The 23,192-nt window shown below is 38.8% G+C and overlaps 2 protein-coding genes across 3 annotated transcripts; one reads left to right on the top strand and one right to left on the bottom strand.

Moving 5' to 3' along the window:
* The first annotated feature begins 1,084 nt into the window (after positions 1-1,084).
* On the top strand, positions 1,085-18,083 carry LOC112575670. The gene is made up of 27 exons (XM_025257646.1): positions 1,085-1,306; positions 4,153-4,218; positions 4,494-4,594; positions 5,279-5,373; positions 5,686-5,801; positions 6,326-6,479; positions 6,714-6,856; positions 7,417-7,555; positions 7,781-7,997; positions 8,398-8,550; positions 8,904-9,189; positions 9,855-9,977; positions 10,472-10,766; positions 10,909-11,029; positions 11,485-11,670; positions 11,948-11,984; positions 12,478-12,624; positions 13,319-13,336; positions 13,694-13,729; positions 13,945-14,114; positions 14,508-14,700; positions 15,176-15,295; positions 15,663-15,817; positions 16,156-16,269; positions 16,578-16,692; positions 17,008-17,101; positions 17,377-18,083. The coding sequence occupies exons 6-27, from the start codon at positions 6,364-6,366 to the stop codon at positions 17,534-17,536; spliced, it is 3,138 nt and encodes a 1,045-aa protein (XP_025113431.1). The 5' UTR covers positions 1,085-1,306; positions 4,153-4,218; positions 4,494-4,594; positions 5,279-5,373; positions 5,686-5,801; positions 6,326-6,363; the 3' UTR covers positions 17,537-18,083.
* A 1,618-nt stretch (positions 18,084-19,701) lies between these two features.
* LOC112576183 lies at positions 19,702-22,442 on the bottom strand. Of its 2 annotated transcripts, XR_003101779.1 has the most exons (5): positions 22,327-22,442; positions 21,069-21,134; positions 20,717-20,820; positions 20,405-20,468; positions 19,702-19,891 (listed from the first exon to the last, which is right to left on the bottom strand). XR_003101779.1 is itself a non-coding variant. In XM_025258460.1 (4 exons), exons 1-4 carry the CDS (start codon positions 22,398-22,400, stop codon positions 20,407-20,409), a joined length of 306 nt encoding a protein of 101 aa, XP_025114245.1. In that variant the 5' UTR covers positions 22,401-22,436; the 3' UTR covers positions 20,248-20,406. The 2 variants fall into 2 exon arrangements, 1 of the variants encoding a protein (XP_025114245.1); XM_025258460.1 differs by lacking the exon at positions 19,702-19,891 and having other exon boundaries at positions 20,248-20,468; positions 22,327-22,436.
* Between the last annotated feature and the right edge of the window lie 750 nt (positions 22,443-23,192).

Below are 23,192 nucleotides of genomic sequence, written 5' to 3'. Positions count from 1 at the left end.
AATAAACAGAAATATTTAATTCTTGAATGTATATATTTGTGATGAGGATTGTTCATGCGCTCGACTCTATTGATGACCTGAGTGTGTAGTGGGGAGGGGACATATAATGAGTTCACTTTTCTGTGAGTCAGTCTCTCTGGATCCTGTTATTTCACACAGTTCAAACACTTAGTCTGTGCTGCCACCTGTCTCTGCTCCGCTCTCACCCCTCACCCTCCCCGAACTATTTTTAACCATGATCTGTTTGAGGTACCCAGTGACGGAAATACCTGTGACCTCCGTGTACCCCAAACTTTGTGACCCTAATACCACCTGGAAATATCGTCAACAGGTTTTCATGCCGCACTCCGATATCTAGGTTAGTAGGCCACAGGATTACTTAGCCCTGTTAACAATATTTCACAGCCTAAAAAGTAATTATTAATGTAGTAAGGTTAAATACTAATTATAAATATTAACCAATGTGACGTATTCATCTCCTTACTTTCATATAAATAAATCGAGAAGGCTTGCCTTTGGAAGTCTATATTTCTGGACAAATTTATTGTTAATTAATAATTAATTGTTTACTCATCACATGACTTTGAACAGAAAAGGAACTAGGAGGAGAAGGAACAGTCAGAGAAGAGGTACAAAATGATGATGATGATGATGATGACGACGACGACGATGACGATGATGATGACGACGATGATGATAATGTCCTAACGGTGAATCATTTGAAAGAACTTTTAACGTACTTTTTCCGATAATTAAGCCTGGCTTGAAAATAAACTGACCTGTTTTGGCATGAATTTACTTTTAAAGAAATTTTGTGAGCGCAGTGAAAAGGAAACCTTTGTCTTGGATATGCAAATTAGCCACTTCAAAATTTTCCTCAGCTGCACATGTTTTCCGCTTAAAGCATCTCTCTGTCTATCTTTGTGACAGTTTATAAATCATTCTTTTAAGACTTTATCTCCGATAAAGTATGAAAATTATCTCTTCATACCTTTCAGACTTTTAGATGTAATTTTCTAGACATAGATGCTCGCTAATTGTGCAAAGGTCAACTTTTTTTTTGGAGGGGGGGGTTTTTATTTTCGGGACTGTGCCATTACCTGGAAATTGTACCGACCACCCAAAGAACGACGCACAGACAGTTCTAGTCATGCAATAAACTTCCTCGTTTCCACGTCGGGTGGATATATAATTGAAGGGACGGCTTCCCACCCTGTACAAAACTCTTGCACAAGATGGTGGCTACAAGGGCTGTGTCGTTTCTTTTTGCCTGCCTTTCTTTTACTCTAGTGCAATCGTGGTCTGGGTAAGTTGTTTTTCTTTCACACTTTCTTCTTTTTATTCTCCCTTGAGATGATAATAGAAGCTTTATTAATTTTTATTTATGTTTTAACTGTCTGCCATTCATTCATTTCTTCTTTCTGTCTTCTTAGTTTTCTCACTCAAACTCATACTCATCGTCTGTCTTCTTAATTATGTATAATACCCTGTTTCCTGTCTTTTCTGAAAATACATGATGACCTGCTTAGAATGGTTTTTCTGACTTTTATAAGTAATATTTTACAATGGTATGGGATAGTCAAAGTATGGCTTTGATTCTGCCTTGGTGACTTGTTTTTTTTTTCATTGCGTTTTGAATGGTTAAGTCCTAGCTGACTGATATCAGCTGACAACGAGTGTGTTGTATAGATGTGGTTAAAACAAAGTGGGTAGACACAACGGGTGGCAAGACCATCTACCTGTCAAGGCCTGTCTTGAGCAGTGTTAATGAGGTCCTGTACGGTATGTAGAGTCAGTCTTTTATGTTCACCGACAGGTGTTTTGGCTCTCATCTCTTGTCCTTCTCAGTTCCTCTATGCTACGGCATTGTTTCTCCATCTTATTCTCCACTGCTGCTGTCACGATTTGTTTTTTTCTCTTTCGGAGCTGGTTGTACTCTCTTCTTTCAAGGCTCTACTTTGGTCACAGAGATTTAGAATGTAGTTCAGTCCACTGGATGTTTCTTATTTCTTATTTCTCCCTAACACTGTTGCAGCTGCTAAAAAAATTATCTGATATTTTCAACAAGGGTGTTTATATTGCAGTTTACCATAATTATGGCGGCACATTTATTGTCGACCAGGGCTTTGTAGCTGTCTACTCTATTAGAATCTCTCAGCGTCTCCAGGCAAAAGTAAATTCGGTTTCTAGAGACAAGATTATGGCCGTTGCCTACGTCTGCGCCTTGATAAGACTTTTTTTGGACTTGTTAATGCTGAATTTTATATTCCTTATCATGCTTTTTCCCTGTACCAAAGCTTGTGATCTTTGTGTCTGTTGGCGTTTCCTCCAATTCTGGCCAGTACTACGATGTCCCACTGGTATCATTCTCTATCATGTGTAAGTTATCTTGCCAAACTGTTTAACAAGTAAATGTTCTACGGTCCATTGGATGTTCTTTCTGGAGTGGATGGTTGGTTTGGCTCCGGTAGTAGACTTTCTATTGTATTCACACCCCCATCATGGAGCTGACCGCCGGTATTTTTGGTCACGTGATAAATAAGGATAAATCACTCTCCTTTCCTTTTTCTTGTCCTCTCTCACCAGTGTACGTCTTATTTCAAAATAAAGTACGTTGACTTCAATTTAGACAGTGTTTCATTGGAAGTTTCTTGTCGAGAGAATTTGTGGCAACATTATAAATCAGAAAAAACATCAAAAAGTATTCTATTCTCTATACAAAATATATATTTTTTGTGCTAAGACATAACATAAAATGAACATGAACACCTCCAGCTGACATTCCTATTTCTTACAGCTTATTTGTGTTAAAAATTATATTAAGTTGGCTTCTTTTCTTTAGATACAAATGACTGATTTTGAACCATGAAGAGAGTGGAAGCAAGGACAAACTTTATATCAAAGAGATGACAAGTGACTGAATGTGTGAGCCAAGAGCAGAAATCGTAAACTTGTCAAGAGTCTCATGTGAAACAAGCTTTCAAGAGGCTGTACTCTCTGCCTTGGGGAAGTCTGTATTGTTCCCATGAAACAGTTCCTTCTTTACATTTCCTGTCATTCTCTCCTTGTAAAAATATTCAGTACATGCTATTCGCGAACTTGTTGAGCTTGATGTCTTTCTGTGAATGTCCTTGTGAATTTTTATTCTTTCCTCTGCGCCTTGGGTCACAGGTTTTTTTAAAAAATTATGTTCATTACTTTATGGACTTTTATTGTTGACGTTGACGATGTTCTTGGTGTTGGTTTTTCAGCCAACTGGATTTTATCGTCCATTTTTTAAATGTCTAACTTCTTATTTTTTTTACACTAGCAGCAAACAGATACACCAATCCTTCAAACTGTTTCCTTCTCTAGCACGGAAATTTCCTCACATTTAATCCTAATTAGCATCCTCTGTGGTTAACAAGACACCACCTATTTTATTCCGCTTTTATAATGATATTGTAATAACGAATGCTCCACCTCCTCCACACAAAAAAGTGTGAAAGAAGTGATCAGCTATCAGGAACAAAATTATACTCCCCACAAAGCTACATTTGTCAACAATTATTTTCCTAAAGAAAGCGCCTTCTAACGGTTGTTCACCCGCCTTAATCATCGTGATTTAAACTTCCTCTTCTCAAGTGTTAAGAGGAAAAAAAACAAGAAAGTTCTCCAGCTGTGTGCGGAAAAAAATCTTGAGAAACCCGTTTGCGAGAACCCATACTCCTACTTTTCTTTTCTACTCAGTCCTTTACTCGGGTTTTCCCATAGGCGCGTGTAAAGCTATTTAGGTGATATATAAATTCATATTATTTAGTTTATTTATTTCGACGAGATACACATTTAAAAAGTAAACACTTTGCATTGCTAACTGGAAACAAGATGAGTTTCATGGTGTTAAATGCAGCAGGACAAAATAACTAAATGCTATAAGGCAAACTTTCATAAAAATTCAAAGCTTAATGCATTCGAGATATACAAAGTAGATGTTTTCTCGTCCTCCTAAATAAATCATGGATTGTTAGTTTTTAGTTTTCTAGAATGTACAAGGAAATAAAACACGTGTCACAAAATTCATTTCTTTCTAAATTCACAAGTTTTAGGTTTTTTTTAAATTCTCATGTCATGAATTAAAACAATTTTGTTGTTGCTGGTTTGTGTTCTCAACAGGCACGTTTGCAACACCGTGAAAGTTCGTTATGAGACCAGAAGTACCTGTCGGTCGTTTTTCTTATGGTATTCCGATTTTATCCATCTATATATATATATATTTATTTTTTGCGCATGTCTATGTAAGTACGAATATATGCATGTATGTGTGTTTGTATATGAATTAATATGTGTCTATATATCTACAGGTGTGTATGTGTGTATATGTACATTTGCATTGATTTCTGTGAATGTATGAGTACACAGATATACATGTGTGTATAGGCGTGTGTGTGTGTGTAAACATGTAAACATATCTGCCCCCTACTTCACCACTAAATGACTCAATCTATTTTGATAAGGTGCTGGAGCAGAGCAACGGTTACCTACCCCGTGTACTACTCAGAAAATATCTGCTGTCTCGGGTGGCGGGACAACTCAGGAGACCAGAACTGTAACATCCGTAAGTACTCTAGATACATTGTATTCCATCCCATAATCCCTCATCAATTACTCACCGCGGAGAACTACTCACGTGACTCAAATGTGTGCATATTACCATGCTTACCTGTACGCATACTCACACGTGTAAACAGACAAACACAGAGATTCAGCGTACAAACGGGAATAAAACCACTTGCTGGTGGGGACCATGAAATGCAGGATGGTGTGATCGTACCCCAAGCTGTCAGTCGTACCATGGACGTGTATAGGTGGACTGCTGTCTGTCATACTACGGACGTGTATAGGTGGACTGCTGTCTGTCTGCCGAGACCAATGCTTAGCCTCTTGCGAAGTTCTCCGCTGTTAGTCTCGGCGAGCCATAGCAAAGAATGTGAATAAACCGGAAGCCTTGTCGTCTCATGCCTCGTTTTAGCAGTTAACTGGAAAAGATTTCTGCCAGCAGTCCAATAATACAAGTTCGTGCTCATATTTCATCGACTACGGTTCATAACTTTGCCTGGGTTTCATGTCAGTGTTCACGACGACAACTTTTGTCCTGAGTACCGCCATGGATCTTTACCATCATCCGGGCCCATACAACCTCTCATGTCCACGATGGGCGCACGTTTTACGGTACAGAGGACACAGTTAAGTTTCTACTTAAGAAGACTCTCAATGTACCCTGTCTTGTGCTGTGTTCCAGCAATTTGCACCCCATCATGCCAGAACGGCGGCACCTGCATCGCTCCTAATACGTGCCAGTGTACAACACAGAACTTGGTCAGTTCTGCGACCGCAGTAAGTTTGACCCTCAGAAGTCAGGTGTATTTTATTAATGTGGTTGGCTGCTCGAGCTGCTAACGTATCCTGTCTGTCAATAAAAATAGATTGATACATTTCAAGAGTGAGTTTTGGCTCTCTTATCCTGCTGCGATGTTTGTTTCTCTTTATCACTGTATACACCGTTGTTTGTATGTCCGCATTTTCTCTGGCTTCTCAATAGAACTTTAAATCTTCAATCTTTTCTCTAGCATGAACTAGCTCTTTGACCCAGCCCATGTGTACATCCGGGGTACTATCACTAACACGTAGGTGTTCGTTGTGATACAGGTACCTGCTCACATCAAACTCCTTGTTACCCTGGAACATGTAGGTGGGGTCCTCGGACTGTGACTGCACCAGCGGCTTCACGTCCACTTCAACTGCCTCTGAAAACTGCCTGACAAGTAAGCGACGACGACGACGATGATGACGACCATGATGATGATGATGACGATTTTTTAAAATTGATTTTGATGGTGTTATTTGATTGTGATATTGATTTCCTTGGTCATTCAGATTAACCCTAACCCTTTCAAATAATTTTAAACGTCTGTTTAAAGGAAATGACAAAACGCATCGAACTCTCTGTTCTATCTCTCTTATTCTCTCCTTTTTTCTTTTTCTTTCTTCTCTTTTTCTCTCTTCTTGCTCTCTTTCTCCTCTGTAGTAACAAAAGACAACAGTTATGGTGCAACGTGTATCTGCCTATGTATGGCATTTCTGTAAAACTATAGGACACATTTTAGGGGATGTTTTAGTCTTTTTCTTTAGATGCTGTCTACATTTTTTCTGGAAACTGCCAAGTGACTAACAATTTTTAACCTATAAAGTAAATGTTAAAAAAATTATAAGCTTCCTTCTCCATGTATTGTAACGGTTATGTGAATTAACCCTTTCTGTCAATGTCTATTTGACATCGTTTATGTAGTTGAGGACAACAGGAACACGGACATCAAGATCTACCAGATGCAAGTGCGCATGTCCAATTGGCCGCGCGGCACGACGTCCCCCAATGAGTCCTACTACATCATGGCCGACTCAACCCAGAAGACCGACATGGATTTCTTCTGGTCCAATAAGAAGTAAGATTATCTTCCCAAGTCACCCATTTCATTTCTCCCTCTTTCCATTGCCTTCCTGTAGGAATTTCCACCATGCTCATTCGTCCTTGTAATTCTTCTGGATTATTTTTTTCATACGAGAAATTTTCGTTAAAAGTGTGTCTTGCGAGTATTTCTGACATTTTAATGGCAGAAATGTGTGCATTTTATTGTATTCGTTGAAAATATCAAACGAATAGGACGAATTCCTTCCAGGGACTTTAACCGTCTGGAGACGAGCTGCAGCAGTCAGTTCTTGATGCCAGACCTGCCTCTAAAGCCCAACTACATCGGTAACGCAGGCTTCGGGGTGGTCAGCGGCCGGGTGGAGGTCTGGCTGTCCAAGTTACCCGTTAGTCGTGAGTTGTTCACTTCAGCCGCTTTTATAAAGCCTTATAATTTTTTTTTTTTTTGGCAATACGGTGAGAGTACATATAGACATCAACAGAAGTAGAAATTAGTAGTCACAATGTGGTGTAGAAGTTTTCAATTTGTTGAGAGTATTGTAATACAATTATAAAATAATAATGAGAAATATCACTACGCACAGAAAGAGGTCAAAATCGTGACGTCACGTTTGTACACAGATAATTAACACATGGTCCAAGTTTCCCTTCTGGCTGAAGCCCTCTCAGCATCAGCGCATACAAGTGCACTCTTCACGTCATTGTTGTTATTTACCCAGTATTAAAAAAATGTTTTTAGTGGATTTTTAGAAATGATCTGCAGTCATCTAGTCGTTCCAGACCTGTATATAATCAAATAAACATACATCTATGTGCATGTGAAGGCGGATGCTGTTGGTGACTGAATGTTTATCAGCGTGGCGCTAGTTGTCTCCCTCAGGAACTCTTACACCTCTTGCCATCGTGAGCATAATTCAGCAAAGCTCCCTTCCACTTTGTCTAATGTATTTCAGCATGGGAGCAGAGGTTCTCGTCTTTGAACAACACGTTTCCATGCCAACAACAGGCCTCTAACACACAGCCTGTGAGCGGCTTGTATGAGTGCAACCTGAATATCAAAAACTTTGATAGGCTGCTGGAGCATGGAGACTTGTGAGTAATGTTTGGAGTAGCTAGATGGTTCACTACTGTGAACTTCTCCACCACCACCACCACAACTATATCAGCCATCAGTTAAAATTTTAAAAATTGTTTGTATTGTTTGATAATTTTCTATCAACATTTATAATTTTCTTATGATGGTATTTAGAACTAAATTTTTCGTTTTTCCAGCGAAGATTTATTTGTAATTCAAACCAACCTTTTTTTCTCGTGCAGTCTCAGGCTCACATTTCGCACAGAAGGAGGAGGATACCGAGAACTGTTGGACAGGAACTACGACCCCCCGAGGAGCTACGCCATTCAGACTTACCGCCCCATCAACAACAGTCTGTCTGTGGAATTTCGTTTTGACTTCAGGCCGCCACACCACTGTGACGAAACTAACAGATGCCAGTCAGGGGAAAAAATTCTTGAAGTGCCAGACATTACAAGAGTATGAATAATCTCCTCATACATCATTTTCTTTTTAACTTTTTTCTCTTTCTCTCACCTTCCTTTTTTTTTTTTTTTTTTTTTTTTTTTGTTTGTTTGTTTTTTGTGCGTTTGTTTACCCTTTGCTTTTATTCTTTCTTTCTAACCTTTTCTTCCTGATAATAAGACTGTAGCAGGTTTGGTTTAGTAGCATAAACAATACATCAACAACAAATATGAAAATGCTATGTATAAAATTTGAAAATATATATTTTCACTGAGTTTAATAAGCTATTAATTTATGGTTTGACCTGTACATAAACACACTGTTGAATATTTATTTAATAGTTTTAAAGTGTTTGAAATTATTTGACTAAAGAGTATTTCATCTTTATGAATGAATGTGACATTGGAACGTGCAGGTGGCGCCACTCACGATATCCTGGTTAGGGTGGGTGGATGATGACTCCAAGACGTACCGGTATTCCATGGAGGTCTTCAAGATGACCCGCACAACCGACGACAAGCTGGAAATCCGGGTGGACAGAGCGCTGAGACCTCTCATCAACCGTGAGGTGCTGCTGACAGTCGGCGTTCAAACAAATATTGACTGACTCACTCGCTCATAGACTGACTGATTCGCTGACCACCATTGGACAAGCATGACAGACTAGCAACGAATTTCCATGAGGCTTAAATTCTCAAATCATTGTATAGCTACGCATTACTTCACAACATCTTTGCTTTATTATAGTTAAGCTTAATTTTTCCTTTAATGGTTATGGTTACAGGTAAAAGGCACCTGTTTGCGAAAGTTTGCAAAGCATTGAGACAGGTAGATAATCGTCGAACTGCATTAAATAAATCTCTTTGCATGATGTGCACTAGGTCTTATTTGTCAGTGAAGCAACCAGTGTTATTATGGCAGGTGTTCGAAGCCAACTACACCACCCAGGAATACACTCCGCCCGAGCCGGGTATGTACTCCATTATCCTGGAAGTAGGCGACAGGGCCAACAACACCAAGTACGTCCGACGGCTTTGTCTGTACGACCCCAGCTCGCAAATAACCTCTGACCCCAGGTATCGCCTCTACGTGACCTCTGCCAGTGATGCGGCTAACTACAGTTACCAGAGTGACCTCAGTACGCCTGTCAGCATCAACTGGACCAACTACTTCCGGAATGCTCTTCACGAAGACAATGCGCTGCTAGGTAAGCACGTTCTCCTCTATCGTTTCTCGTCAGCAGCATCTGTTAGTATCTGTTTTGTGTTGGCACTAAAGGCTAGAAAAAATTTAAGTTGTTATCAAATGTCCCTCAGAAAAAAAATTATTTCGTAAAAGTTTTCATTTGGAATTCACAGTCATCTGTTTGGTCAACAGAAGGACATCCTACCCGTATCTTATGAATCGTATCATACACTATTATATCGGAGCAGTATGGGAAATATGCATTATCAGTTTTTTGAAAGTGACTTATTTATATTTGGCACAAAACACAAATACTTCTTCAATAGGGGCATTGTAGTGACTAGCGTACTCGGAGGTCAGTGGTTCGAGGCTTGCTCGAACCTGTTGCTAATAAGCTCCCTTTACCCATCTAAAGAAGTCGACAAAAGGAGAATATTGTATCCACCTTCCTTATGGGACGCGTTAGACACAGTGAAGCACTCACTTTCACTGCCTGCACGAACTCATAGGCAATGGTAATCTTGATTTCTAGATTATAGAAACTTAGATAACAGCAGCATTTTAGGCTGAAAAGACATACAGACGAGACGTAGGTTGACGAGTACATAGAAGTACAGCGTTTATTACTGTGGGATTAATGTGCACTAACAACACCATGTCGACAATAATGACACCGTGTACACACAGGTGAAGTTCTCGTGTACCCCACGCAACTGGAAAACGGAAAGAAAAACATTCCTCGTGACGGACCTTTAGATGATCACCAAGGGAGTCGAACAGTGGACGCCATTCCGAACGAAAGAGGAATAAGTACGTTTTTTTAAATGCTGCCTATTATCAGTCCTAAGTCACTGAAGTGATAATTGATAATCCAAAAATACTTTACTGACATGTTAAAAATGTTTTTATAAATTTTAAAAATGTTATTATAAATGATAAAAATGTTATTATAAATGTACATGTTATTTTTATTTGGAGGTTTGGGGTAGTCCTGTTTCACAAAAACATTTGTCTCTTCGATTTCCCATTGTGCTCGCACATCGTGACGTTCTGAATTATTATTTATTATTTCACTCCACTATTTTGTTTTCCGTTTTATGTGCTTTGTCGTGACCATTAAGAGGCCATCAGCTCAAAGTTGGGTATCATCAACAGTTTGATTGTACTTATGGCCACGGAAAAGGTTGATCATATTGATATGATAATAGAAACCCGATGAAACTGAAGATTAAATTAAGACAACAACTCAACAGCTCACCAAAATAACATATGCTAAAACTTGTTTGTTTGTTTTCTTGTTTTAGTCAATTTTCAAGTAGCATTTGCGAAAGATCATAATGGTGGACGATTCCAACCGTTGGCACCAGCCTTTCCTCTCTCTGGTTGGGCCAACCTTGGCCTTAATACATCTTACACACTACCTCTGGATCTCAGTCCTAGTGAGGCCGACACGGTGACCTTGTGGGTCAAGGCCACAGACGCCATGAACAACGTGAAGATCGAACGTACTCAAGTGACCTTTGACTCCACGCCCCCTTCTGTACAAAATTTAAAATTTTACATGAACGTGCCTGTACCAGGGGTGGACTTCAGCTCTGTGTAAGTCACGGAATGACTTTTACAAAGTATTTGTTGTCAGTAGCATTAACCACTTCTATAAATCTTAAGTCTATAAATTTTCAGTAAGTTTGGATGTTTTAAAGAGAGGCGAGCTAGTGAACTTGTTTAATTCTTTTTTCAGTTTTGACCTGACGGTGCGAGACCCAGAATCTGGCGTCGCCTACGTGCTGTGGACGTTTAGACGTAGTAATGGAGTCATTCTGTACCAGGAGAAAGTACCCGGGAAACGTGCAGAAACACAGGTACTGAACTGTCAAGATAAGGTGGACCAAAGGACGGATTGTGGTGACAATGAATTTTTGAAATGCTATGAGCATACAAAGGACATTTGGACTTGTTCTAAAAACCTCGAAATTCCTTCAAGTCCTATTTTTACTCTATGAGAAACCTGTACATCTTTATGTATCAATACATTTTATATATTATATGCCCACATTTTCTTTTAGTAGGAGTGTTACCCTTTTTACCATTCCCTTTTGATAAAATGCATGTTAAACGGGGTTGTCAGCTATTAGTAACGTTTAGACCCCACTTCTCAGTCTGGTTTTGTCCCTTTGCATGTGTGTATTTTTTTTTTACTTGCATGCCTTCTTTGTGTCCTAATTAACTGATCATCAGACTTCTGCTAACTACCTGTGCTATTTTAAGACTCTTGGAAGTGAATGTCGGAATTTATTTTTATTTCTGTCGTCATTAGACTTGTTCTCAGGATTTCACCAAGTGCGAATGCACCACAGCAGGACATTGCTTCTACTTTAACCAATCGTACGCCGTCAGCAACTGTCACATGATGGTGGAGAAGGAGAGCCTTCAGCACGAGACCATCACCGTCACAGCTAACGTGACAAACATGGCGGGACTTGTTAATGTACTTACCTGGATGGTATGTAGATAAATGTTTCTCTCTACAGATAAGGATGTGTAAAACTGAGCAAATTAAATCATAGATCCCTGAGATCATGACGACACTATTATAAATAACTTGCTCATCGTTGTCATGATCATCACTGTCTTCTCATCATTCTAATCATCAACATCGTCATCGTAGTCGATTCGTCATTATTATCGTCACTGTCTCGCTATCATCGTCCTCCTCAACCTCATCCTCATCATCAACAACAGCAACAATAATAATCATTTTTTTCTTTTCTCGCTCACAGCAAAGGGATATTACAGAGCTGAATGGAACAAAAGCATGTAAGATTTCCTGTTTTCTATTTTTGCAACTGGTTGAGGTTATTTACTTCTATAGTTACTTACTCGACGATGCTGGCTAATGTTTCAAAACTGATAAAGAAAGTGCGTGGACTTATAGAACAACTGGATTTTTCTCTAATTTTTTCCTCCTTTTTCCATAGTCTATCGAAGCTGATGGACTGTTTTTCTGTTTATTTTTCTCTGCCTGTCTGTGTCTTTTTTTTTTTTTTTTTTTTTTTTGCTCTTCCCTCTTTTTAGCCAGCCTAATATCTTCTTTTTTTTCTTCTCTGCTTAGTATATTTATTAAAATCGCATTTGTATATCTCTCGTTTGTCTTTTTATTATATTTCTCTTGAATAATATATACACTTTTTATACTTGATGTAGATGAAACAAAATTGCTACAGATATTCCAAATAAAAACAGACTAATTACTTTTAACTAATTTTTAAACTAATTTTTAGATTTATTTTCTTTCCAACATCCGATGTAGATTTTCCACCTCAGAATGTGAACGTTTCCCTCATTACGAGCGACAGCGTGATGGTAACTTGGACCTTTCCGCCATCTTGTTTCAACCGCACTGCATTGTGGGTAATTGCTAACGACAAAAAGGTCCAGTGCACAGGGATGCGACTGAGTTCTCCCTGACCGGTCTTGACTCAGATACAGTCTACACCATCCACATGGTTACAGTGTATGAGGGCGACCAGCTGAGCGACAGTGAATCCGTGACTTTTAAGACAGGTAACTCTATCGACTTTGTCAGGTTACTCAGATGAAGATAAACATACAATAGAGTCCACAATAAGCGATACATCTTTACATCAATGTGTTTAACCATCTCAGTGACTAACATTGGTATATCTTCAGCTGGTAGCTACCCTGCACTTAACAACGTATCAGCAATTCTTTCAGGGTACACACCGACCACTAGGTTTTACTTACTTTCATTTTAATTTTACCTGGGCTGCTAGATGACCATCCCATCCACTCATCCTTTTGTGTACCCACCAAACTCCCGCTACCTTTCTTCTTGTCTGTCTAGCTAGCTATAAAGTCCAGCCAGCCCCAAAAGTCGAATGAAAGCTTAAGAAAATCAAGCAACAATGATGTCAGCTGGAAAACAAAGAAGAGAGAAAATTTTATTCCTAAAGCGTTCAATTATGTTATTGACTGGACAATTATAAGCAATATAGATAAGAGGAATTAATGTATTGCTATATTTGTTTCATGTTTGAATGCAATACCTCGTCACATGTTGGCTACGTTTGTCTGACTTCCGGTCGTGTCATGGACGTTATATTGACTTCCTGGCATATCCTAAACACATCAAAAAGAAGAAAGCAATGGTGTGTATTCTTCTTTCCATAGTTTACTTATAATAAATCGATTTAGAATGATTTCAAGATACATTTATGGCACGCACTAACTCTATTATAGTCATACAGACCATGAGATTAAATTTCCAATGTTTTCCAATGTGTGTTTTAATGTCCGACTAAAAATCTGCATTAATATTTTAAATACATCTCTTTTTTCTTCAAAAATCATGAATTCCAGCAAAGCAAGATCCTTTTAGTAAATAGTAAATGACATTATTTATTAATTGCAACCTGTATCGCGACAGCACAAAAATAAAACATTTATCAGAAAAAATTGAGATAGAAAACTGTTACAAAACAAACTCAAAATTTCAATGTCTGCAGGATTTACGACTGCGTCCATTATTGGAATCGTCATTGGTAAGTAGGAGGGATCTCTTATAAACAGATGGACATGAATTTGCTTTAAAGAGGAGGGCTATTTTCCAAAATGCGTAGTTTATGTTCCTGAGGAATGAAGTAGAAAACCTACATAAGGCTAATATGTCGCTGATTGACCCTCGTGCATCGAAGAGTATTGCAGATAATTATACATGGGTGACAACCAACTCATGCTAGTGTCGTTTCTGTTCTAGGGCTGCTGATCCTGGCGACCTTGGTGACCTTCATCGTACTGTTTGTACTGTGGCGAAAGGGGAAGGTGCTGCAGCAAGGGGTGGCCAACGAGAGAATGCGGCAAGTGTCAAACGCCTTCGACAACGTGCGCCGAATGACCGTGAGCGCTGTTCGCCGCAGCGCGTTCTTCGTAAGTGTGTGCGTGCTGCTTACGTATAGGGCTGGGCGGGGGTGTGTGATTAGCTTACAAGTGGTCAGCTGACTGTTCACCTTTGTTTGTCAATCGGTCTAGAACGCCGTGCTTTATTGCCTATCAAGCAACTTGTCATGTAAGGAAACTTTTATTAAAGGTAGATAATGCAAGTAAAATTGTTCAAAGGTGACTGTACATGCAGTTGCTTCCCTTTGACCATAAATTTAACATGCTTGTCAGGAGGGAGTGTGAGTTTTATTTTAATTTTTTTTTTTAAAAAGCAGGAATGACTTTTTTTTTAAGTATACTGCTTCGACAATGGAGAGATGGTACTAGCGTATTAAAAAAAAGTAAAATAATGTTAGTTTTTGGTGTGGTGTGTAATTTCAGAACAACGCCTACACCACCGACGGTGACGAGATCTATCAATATGCGGGCATGGCCTTCAACTCAAGACAGAAGTGGCAGTACGACAAAAGCACCTTGACACTCATAGACCAGCTAACCGAGGGCAAGTTTGCCAGCATCTACGAAGCCAGCATCAGCGGTCTTAAGGGCACCGCCGTCGTCAAGATGCTTAGGTGTAAGTCGGAGTTATCTGCCCTTGCTCGAGATGCACTTAATTGCACGGTTTCTGTGACAAGCTTATCAAAGGAGTTGTGTGCGAGATTTATACTTAAGATGACAGTTTATTATATTATTGAAATATATAATATATATTGAAATACATGTATTATAGCATCGGTTTAAAAAAGAAGCACTTTACCTTCAGCGGAATCAGGTATCCATTCCACAAGGCTCACACTGGTCGGTTGGACCAGAATGGACTCAGCTACTTAACCTTTTAGTCCATTTTCTTCCCAAAGTAGATCGGTTACACGTGGCCTGTTTCTTTTTAAATAACAAGCTCCCCCTTTATTGCGTTTACATCTTAGAATTCTTGTAGGAGGTCCCTCAAAAATAGTCAGGTGGGTGCTCCTGCCATATTACATGTTTTTGAAAATCATCCTTTTCACAAGAAATGTATGTGCGTGTGTGTGTACTGAATATGGTGACAGGCGGCTTCACTGAAGACGACGCTCGCAAGATGATGGGGAAAATTAACTTCTTCGCCACGCGCCTGGAAGATCACGAGCACGTCCTCAAGTTTCTCGGAGCCGTCATCGATCATCCCGCATGTACGTGAACACGCACGTGCCAAGGCACAAGTCTTTTTTCTCTTTTAGCCGCATCGACAGAAGAGCAATCTTACACTAAAGCCTGTATTCACTCTGGAACCGCTTGAGGTCCCTGTCTCAGCTTCTTCTTATTCTATCCTCCTATCTTATATAAAGCTTGCACATACGGTGCATTGTATGTGGTTTTTCCGAAGTCTAACAAGTCAAAAACTTTGAATAAAGGAAACTTCGTTAACTATACTTTAGAAGACGTTTTTTAAATCCCTAAACTCATCTAAGAACTTGATGATTTTGTTTTTGGTTTATTTTCATTTTCATTAAGTCAAGTGAATTGAAAAGCATTCCATTATCTCCCATCATCTCACAGGGGGGCCCGTGATGGTCCTAGAGTACTGCCAAGGTGGTCAGCTGGACCAGTGGCTCACTTGCAACAGACAGAACGTCAACGACGACGTCATGGAGAACCTCTTCCGGTTCTCGCGAGACATCGCGAGCGGCATGCGACACTTGGCATCCAAACAGGTACGGGGACAGCTTTAACGCAAAAATGTAATACAAGAAGTATAAATATATCAAATCACATGCCTTAATTAGCATGCAAACAGGTACAGTCTTCAAAAGATTGAGACATGAATTCGCCTTTCTTGCCGACCACTGACTCAGGTCACGTGACCCAGCAAAAACCCGATAGTATCGCATTAACAAGTGAGAAGGGAGGGGAATGCTATGATGCCCGAGGTTCATTTGTGTTTTGGGGTCAGTTTTTTGTTCTGCAAACTCATGTTAATTTTTGTATTATTCAATCCTCACCTGTTACGACTGTGACAACGACTAACCCACCACGGTGGTCTCGTTCTCAGATCGTGCACAAGCGACTGGCGGCCAGGAACGTCCTGCTGACCGCTACCTGCGAGGTCAAGGTCGCTGGCTTTGGGCCTCAGTGCTGCGAAGGAGATGGCGATGCAGAAGCGGAGGTAGGTGATATCGGATACCTTTGCTCTACCCCCAACTTTGTGTTGAAGCCTCGAGTTCTCTAATCATGCTTCTAATCTATTTCTCCAACCTTTTCTCGTTCGTCGCGAGAACACAATTGGCTGACACGGGTTCGTGCATGCGTGTTTTAATGAGAGAATTTACAGCCTTTGTTATTTATTCTCAGAATAATAGCTTTATTCTAATCACATATCTTTATTTCTTTATAAAATAAACTAGCAGCAATAGGGACTTCCCTTGACAAAAAGGTCGTAACTCAAGACCACATTTCACCTTTTGTTTTTGGAAGAACACAAGAATTCCAATCAAATGGTCAGCACCGGAAGTACTAATGAAAAAACCGGGCACAGAGAAGAGTGACGTCTGGTCGTACGGAATTGTTCTCTGGGAAATCTTCAGCATGGGTACGTCAAACTAGTTTCTGTATGGATGACGTCATATTTACAGGACAGACGACGTCATGATGTATGGATGACGCCATAATTACAGGACAGATGACGTCATTATGTTTCTGCTTTCTAAGTCAGCACTGAAAAAAAAAGCGAAATAGTAGACAAGAAAGTGTCCATCCATTTCCTACTTCTAATATCACTGGCTAATTTGGAAGGCTGAACCACTTCTTGATCCTTCCCATTTTTTTTTTTTTTTTTTTTTACATTTTCTTAAAAACAACCAAAATTTCTGTTGTAAGAATTCTTCATTTGTTGTTAATCTTTCAGGCCAAGTGCCTTACCCAAGTCTACATTCGAGTGACCTCGGGCGAAGGCTCCAGGGAGGCTACCGCATGGACAAGCCAGAGTTGGCTGACGACATGTGAGTAGCCTGTACCTTTCCCCCATTTGTTGAAGTAACTGATACATGCAATGAAACAAAATAATTTTTTTCTATAATTACTCAGGAGCACATTGTAAAACAGTTTATGGGCAAGCTTTACCGTGAACTTCTTTCTTTATTTTCTGTTCCTCTTCTTGATATCGTTGTCATAATTATGATTGTCTTTAATAGTCGTCTTTCTTCTAATGATTGATTGATTGATTGATTGATTGATTGATTGATTGATTGATTGATTGATTGATTGATTGATCCAGTCACCACGAGGTGATGAGGGACTGCTGGCAGTATAAACCGAACAGACGGCCAACTTTCAACACGATCCACTCCACGTTGTCCAAGCAGTTCACGAACAGAACCAGCGTCGGCTTCTACTACGACACCAACGAGATCAGCAGCGGGTTGTCTACGTATTGATGAATTTCATCAAGCCGAAATTTGTCAGTATGCCTGGCGGAGATCTCACAATGAATGTCAGAAAACGCTGACTAGCATGCAAGTTCAAAGAGGATCGGGTGCTTTCATCATCATTAACTGGATTTACCATTGACTGTACATAAGCTGCACTGCTAAAAGTCTACCAAAGTGAACTCTCAGCCGCGAGAAGCTGTAAACGCTCAGGAATCGGCAAGCCCTTTACAAAACCAACATCCGGAACGAACTGAGGACTGGCAGCATCATATTTTAAATGTTAGCTTTGTTTGTCAAATTTAATTTGAAAACTATTGCTTATATCTAATGATGCATATTTTAGTTGGTTTGATATAGCATAGTTTATTCTTACTTTGATTTCCATTTTATTGTCTGCAGAATGCAAATAATTATATCTGCTTTTTTGAGAGCATTGCAGTGTTTCTGATATGTAATCGAATTGTCATTTTATTAAGAAAGATGTCCTGCACTCTACAAACTTCTCTATCTACCCGTTCGCGTGCAAGTACGAGAGTGAAAGAGATTAGTTCTTTGGTTTTGTTGTTGTTGTTTTTTTTTTTCTTGGCGTGAAGTTGTGATATGTGCTGTGTAAATCCACAAATTTTACTACGTATTATGATTATGATTATGATTATGGGGGCATTTTACGATATCAATTGTAAATTTTGATAATCCTACAGATTTAATTCTATGGTGCAATGTCGAGAAAAATAAAATGCCTAATAAAGAATCACAACTCTCTTGCGTCTCTGGTTCATTATGAGGTCAGCGGAATCAATGAAGAGTTCGTCAATCGTCGTCCTTTTTTTTCTTTGTTTTTCTTTTCTTTTCCCGAGCGTAAGAGTTCGCCTGTGTTTGAAGAATGTCACCTGTTTTTGAAGACGGTTATATGTGTTTGTAATTCATGAATCGTCGTCTTGTGTAAATGAAGGGCAAGAGTCTAGTTATGAGGCGGTGTCCAGACTTCGCGGATGTTAAATTACTCCTGGGACCGTAGTTCTCAAGCAGTGACAAACATTCTCTAGGGTAAAATAACATAAAGTAATATCCGCGGGGACTAGACAACCCGTCATTGCTACGGCGACGAGGTTGTTCCCCAATTTGCCCTTTGGAAACGATCCACTCACCTTTTGCTTCGTGAATACGGCATCAGATTAAGTTTTGCAAAGGGCGATGTTTCTGTCTGACATCTCAATGTCAACTGGAGATAAGCGTTTTTCGCATGAGGTAAGGTGAATTTAATTTAGAATTTATTACAGTGGGATATATGTCAAGCTAAGCCGTCAATCAAAAACAAAAAAGAGTGCACCTTGTCTCAGTCCCACCTGAGAAAAATTGCCGTCCTTTCCATCTTAAGCAATCAGTGATTACTGTATCAGTAACCCTATGCTTCCTCCACCTTGAAAATTACCTTTCTTTGAGAAAGAAAGTTTACTATTGGCAGTCATCTTTATTCAGTGATAATTTGTTACAAGCCTTTGCTTGACAAGGCGCCAGTGATGCTAGAATGCATGAAGTATACACCCTGTCTATGACAGTTTCTGGTGCGGGTCTGGATGGACAAATGATCTGTAAGTTGTCTTGCTAAATAAGGACACACCCCTCCTCAATGAAGTTTCCTAGGTGTTGCTGTGAGGCTTTGGAAACCCTTTTTCATGAAGAAACCTTGATGATCAGCGCAGATTTTAAACATGGTGCAGTTTCTTGGCAATAAAAATACTCTTGCGTGTTTTAAGCAGACATCTATTTTATTTTTGACTCACTTTGGCTTTTGACATGCCAGCAAATTCCATAATAATAAAACATAATAAAATAGAGATTAACATCATAATTACAATTTCACTATGCAAAAACAGCACGTAAAATTTTTTTTTAACTATTGTCCAAACTATTTAGCGAATAGCCCAAGCGTGGCCATAGGTTTCACAACAAATAACTTTGCTAACTAATTAAGAATCTCTTGTCAACTAAGCACAAATTTACGGCTCCGAAATCATTCTGTTTTAATTAATTTAACAGTACTGGAGTCATTTTTCAACTTAGGGCAAATAATGGATGGAAGATAAGCACTAAATAATTTCGAACATGCGAAAACTTCTGAAGGAACATTAAAGCTAAGGCTGTACAATACAATGTGTGATTGATTGATTGATTGATTGATTGATTGATTGATTGATTGATTGATCGATTCATTGATTCATTGATTCCACACTATTCTGCCTTTTGTGGCAATGTGGCCAAGTGAGGCATGGTACAAGCAAGTTTTATATAGCAGCATGAGAAGCAGAGACGCGTTCGGTTCCCAGCTCGTTGATCAGGTTCGTTATTGCCTTTTAAGACCTACGAAAACAAATTTGATAAATATCAAATATCTATGCAGCAAAATATAACAAGTAAAACTGCGGAGACATCGTTGATAAAACCACGTGGTTATTCAAATCTATTAACTATGCAGAACTGAGCTGGACTGATCATGTGACTAGAACACGTGGAATAAAAAGTTTCAACAGTGCAACGTCTCAACAAACTTAAACGTTCTGTGCTCAGCATCATGTAGATATTGAACCATGACAGAGAAGAGAGATCTCCTAATCAACAAATCACCAAATCAAAATGGTTGTAACAGCTAAATCAAATACATAAACAAACCAAGCAGCTAAAAAAAAAAATAAAACAAAAAAAAAACCAACAAAAAACGAAAAATCAGATTTGCAACCAAATCGTTGTTATCACTGTCAGTAATCATCCTAGCAATAAATGGTTCACACTGCAGATGTAGCAAGAGAGACTGCATGACTAGATGACTGGTCACATGATCCAGTAAGTCACAATCGTTATAAACAAAGAACTTACTGTCACTGACAGGTGTTAGGAGCAGTGCACTTAAAGCCTTGCTGACAAAGTGGGGAGCAGATTGCTGGAATCGGTCCAAAAAAAAAAATAAATAAAAAAGAGACTGCAGTCATGACTCTAAGTGATACCTAAAGTTAATTTATACTGAGTTCGCTTTTTTGAGAATTCTGTCATCGCCAAACATAGTTAAATTCAACAAAATATCCTTTACATGTCATAGATTATTCTCTGTGATAAGATCCTCAATTCTCTCAAATTTATTTTTAAGTTTCAAGCTGAAAATGTTTGTTCCAGATAGTGGAGTGTACTCACGAATGTTACAGTTCTGGTCGCCTCCATTGTCTCGCCATCCGGCACAGCAAATGTTATCCGTGTAGTACACCGGGTACGTAATTGTTGTGGAGGACGAACACCACCTATACAAGTTTGAGTTAGTGAGTAAGTGGCAGGCATTTAATAAAACAACAGCAAATGAGCTGTAGTCACTTAAGCAAATATTTGTTTTGTGGAGGGTTTTGTGAAAGGCAACTTTGTTTACTAACCTTATCGTTTGTGTGTACATTTTTACGTTCTTTCCTGCACATATGCATAAATACAAACTTCATATGATAAATGCACACTTTTATTCATACATTAGATATATGTGCAAGATTCGTGCACTTACCACAAGAATTTTGATTGGCATGTTGTTCGGGTCTCATAATGGACTTTTACAATGCTGCAAACGTGTCTGCCGAATAAACAAACCAGCTAAGGATAAACACAAATAAACACTTGTATTTATATATGCGTATGTCTGGTTAGGTGTTTCCCTTGTACATTATTTACATTATTTAGAAAAATAAGCTAACTTTCCCGTGACTTTTGAATATTCCAAATGTTTTGTTTGACAAAAAAAAAAACCCAAAACAAAACAAAAAAACAACAAAAAACCAAAAACAAACCACAATAACTGCAAATCATAAGAAGAGTTGTTTTGCTGAAACATCATGACGCTTGTTTAGAAATTTCACCGATTTCAGACCATTCTATGAGGTAGCAACCTTTTCACTTACAAGGAAGTTGAAATGTGTGACAGGTGCACATCTACTCTTAGTTTGTAATTATGAAATTCTGCTTTAGTGTTTATAATAAATTATATGCGCTGCGATGAAGCTGATGTTCCCGAGGACTGCGTGTTTCCACCAGGGAACAATGCCTTTTCATGGCTTCGGAGAAGACGGTTGCTGATACGAAGGCTCGTACTCATTGCCATTATTTATGATCCCCTGGGTATCTTGTCTTGTTTGGATAGGGAAGCAGCGGTTGATCTCCAGAACTAGACCAACCTTTGATTTATAAGCCACATAGAGATGACATGCAATGACTCACCAGGAAGTAGATATGTTTCCAATAAGAGCTAGGTAAATACATTTTTTACTAAGCTTATTCGACGGTTAGATGCATTGCTTCTAGCAAGTTTTGACCCATGAATGATCAAAGCACATAATCTCGTTGCTTCTAGTTAAAAAAAAAAAAATCCGCTTCATCCAGTGTACATTCGCTGAGAATAGTCCCCTAGCATCATTTAGCATTTTTATTATAAAATGTTGCTACCTCAAGATTAAGGTCAGTTTTTCTATAGAGACGAAAGAGTACAGAAACATACCCACAGATACGGTCACTAACAGGCATCCATGAACACACTCTGAATGAACTAATGAATAAATGAAACAAGAACGGAGAAATTAAGACAGAAATACAGAAATGAATGAACAAGGAAAGAAAAAAAAAAGGAATGAGAACAGAAAATTAATTTTAAAACAAAAAGAAGCAAAGTTGGAAGCAAAGTTTTCAAAAAGCAAATATGGTTTTCTTACAAACTTAATGCGTGAATGAATCTTTAAGGGATAGAAACACCCTCCAAAGCAAAATAAACTTACCCACTCCACAACTGCACCACGCTAACTGAAACGCAGACGAGGAGCAAAGCTAAATAAACCTTTGGAGCAGCCATTATGTTGTTCCAATGCCTTCTGTCCAACAACTTGTGCAGTCACATTATATACGGGTGTAAAGGAGGAAGTGCAGTTACCTTATATATAATTATGACAAGAGGACCTTTGGCGACATCCAATCAAAACAGTAGCAATCATTTGCAATCAAAATCGGGGGTTTTTTGTGTTTTTTTTTTTTTTTTTTTTTTTTTTTTTTGTGTGCGAAGTAAGGTATATTCGAAAGTCGTTTGCTGAATATGTTGATATGACGTAATGCGAAGTATTTTGTGTTTTGATTTATGCATGGCTTGCAGTCATTTCTGAAAGAATCTCTACACCATGATTATATGACCCAACGAGCAGGTCATGACAGCGAAGTTGTTGACGCTCAAATAGTATTTTGTGATACACTTCCATGTACAGTTCACAAATTAAATGGTATAAGTTGAGACATCGTGCAAGAGGATCCGTTGCCATGTAGGACACAATTTAAGGCTATATAAGCTTAAGTCTCACTGGACTCTGTGAATAGTTCTTTGTGTACTCACAGTAAAGTGTTTGATTTCTTAGGGAAGGTAAGTAAAGGGCTTCTTGATATCAGTAGATGTTTGTTTTATTTACCAAAAATTAGACAAGGTAAGGCGTTTAGTTTTAACGACTTAAACATGTTTACAAATAAATTAACAGATCTTTTTGATTACATCTCGTCCCCCCAAAGCATAACAGTCCATAACTGAATGTACAAAATGTTATCTAAACTCTGTGAAACATATTTCCCCAAAACAATTTATTAAAAACATGTCACGGTATAT

This window comes from Pomacea canaliculata, linkage group LG11 (assembly GCF_003073045.1).
Source record: "Pomacea canaliculata isolate SZHN2017 linkage group LG11, ASM307304v1, whole genome shotgun sequence".
Lineage (NCBI taxonomy): Eukaryota > Metazoa > Mollusca > Gastropoda > Architaenioglossa > Ampullariidae > Pomacea > Pomacea canaliculata.
The sequence above is the reverse complement of the archived record's forward strand: the minus strand, read 5'-3'. Positions and strand labels throughout refer to the sequence as shown.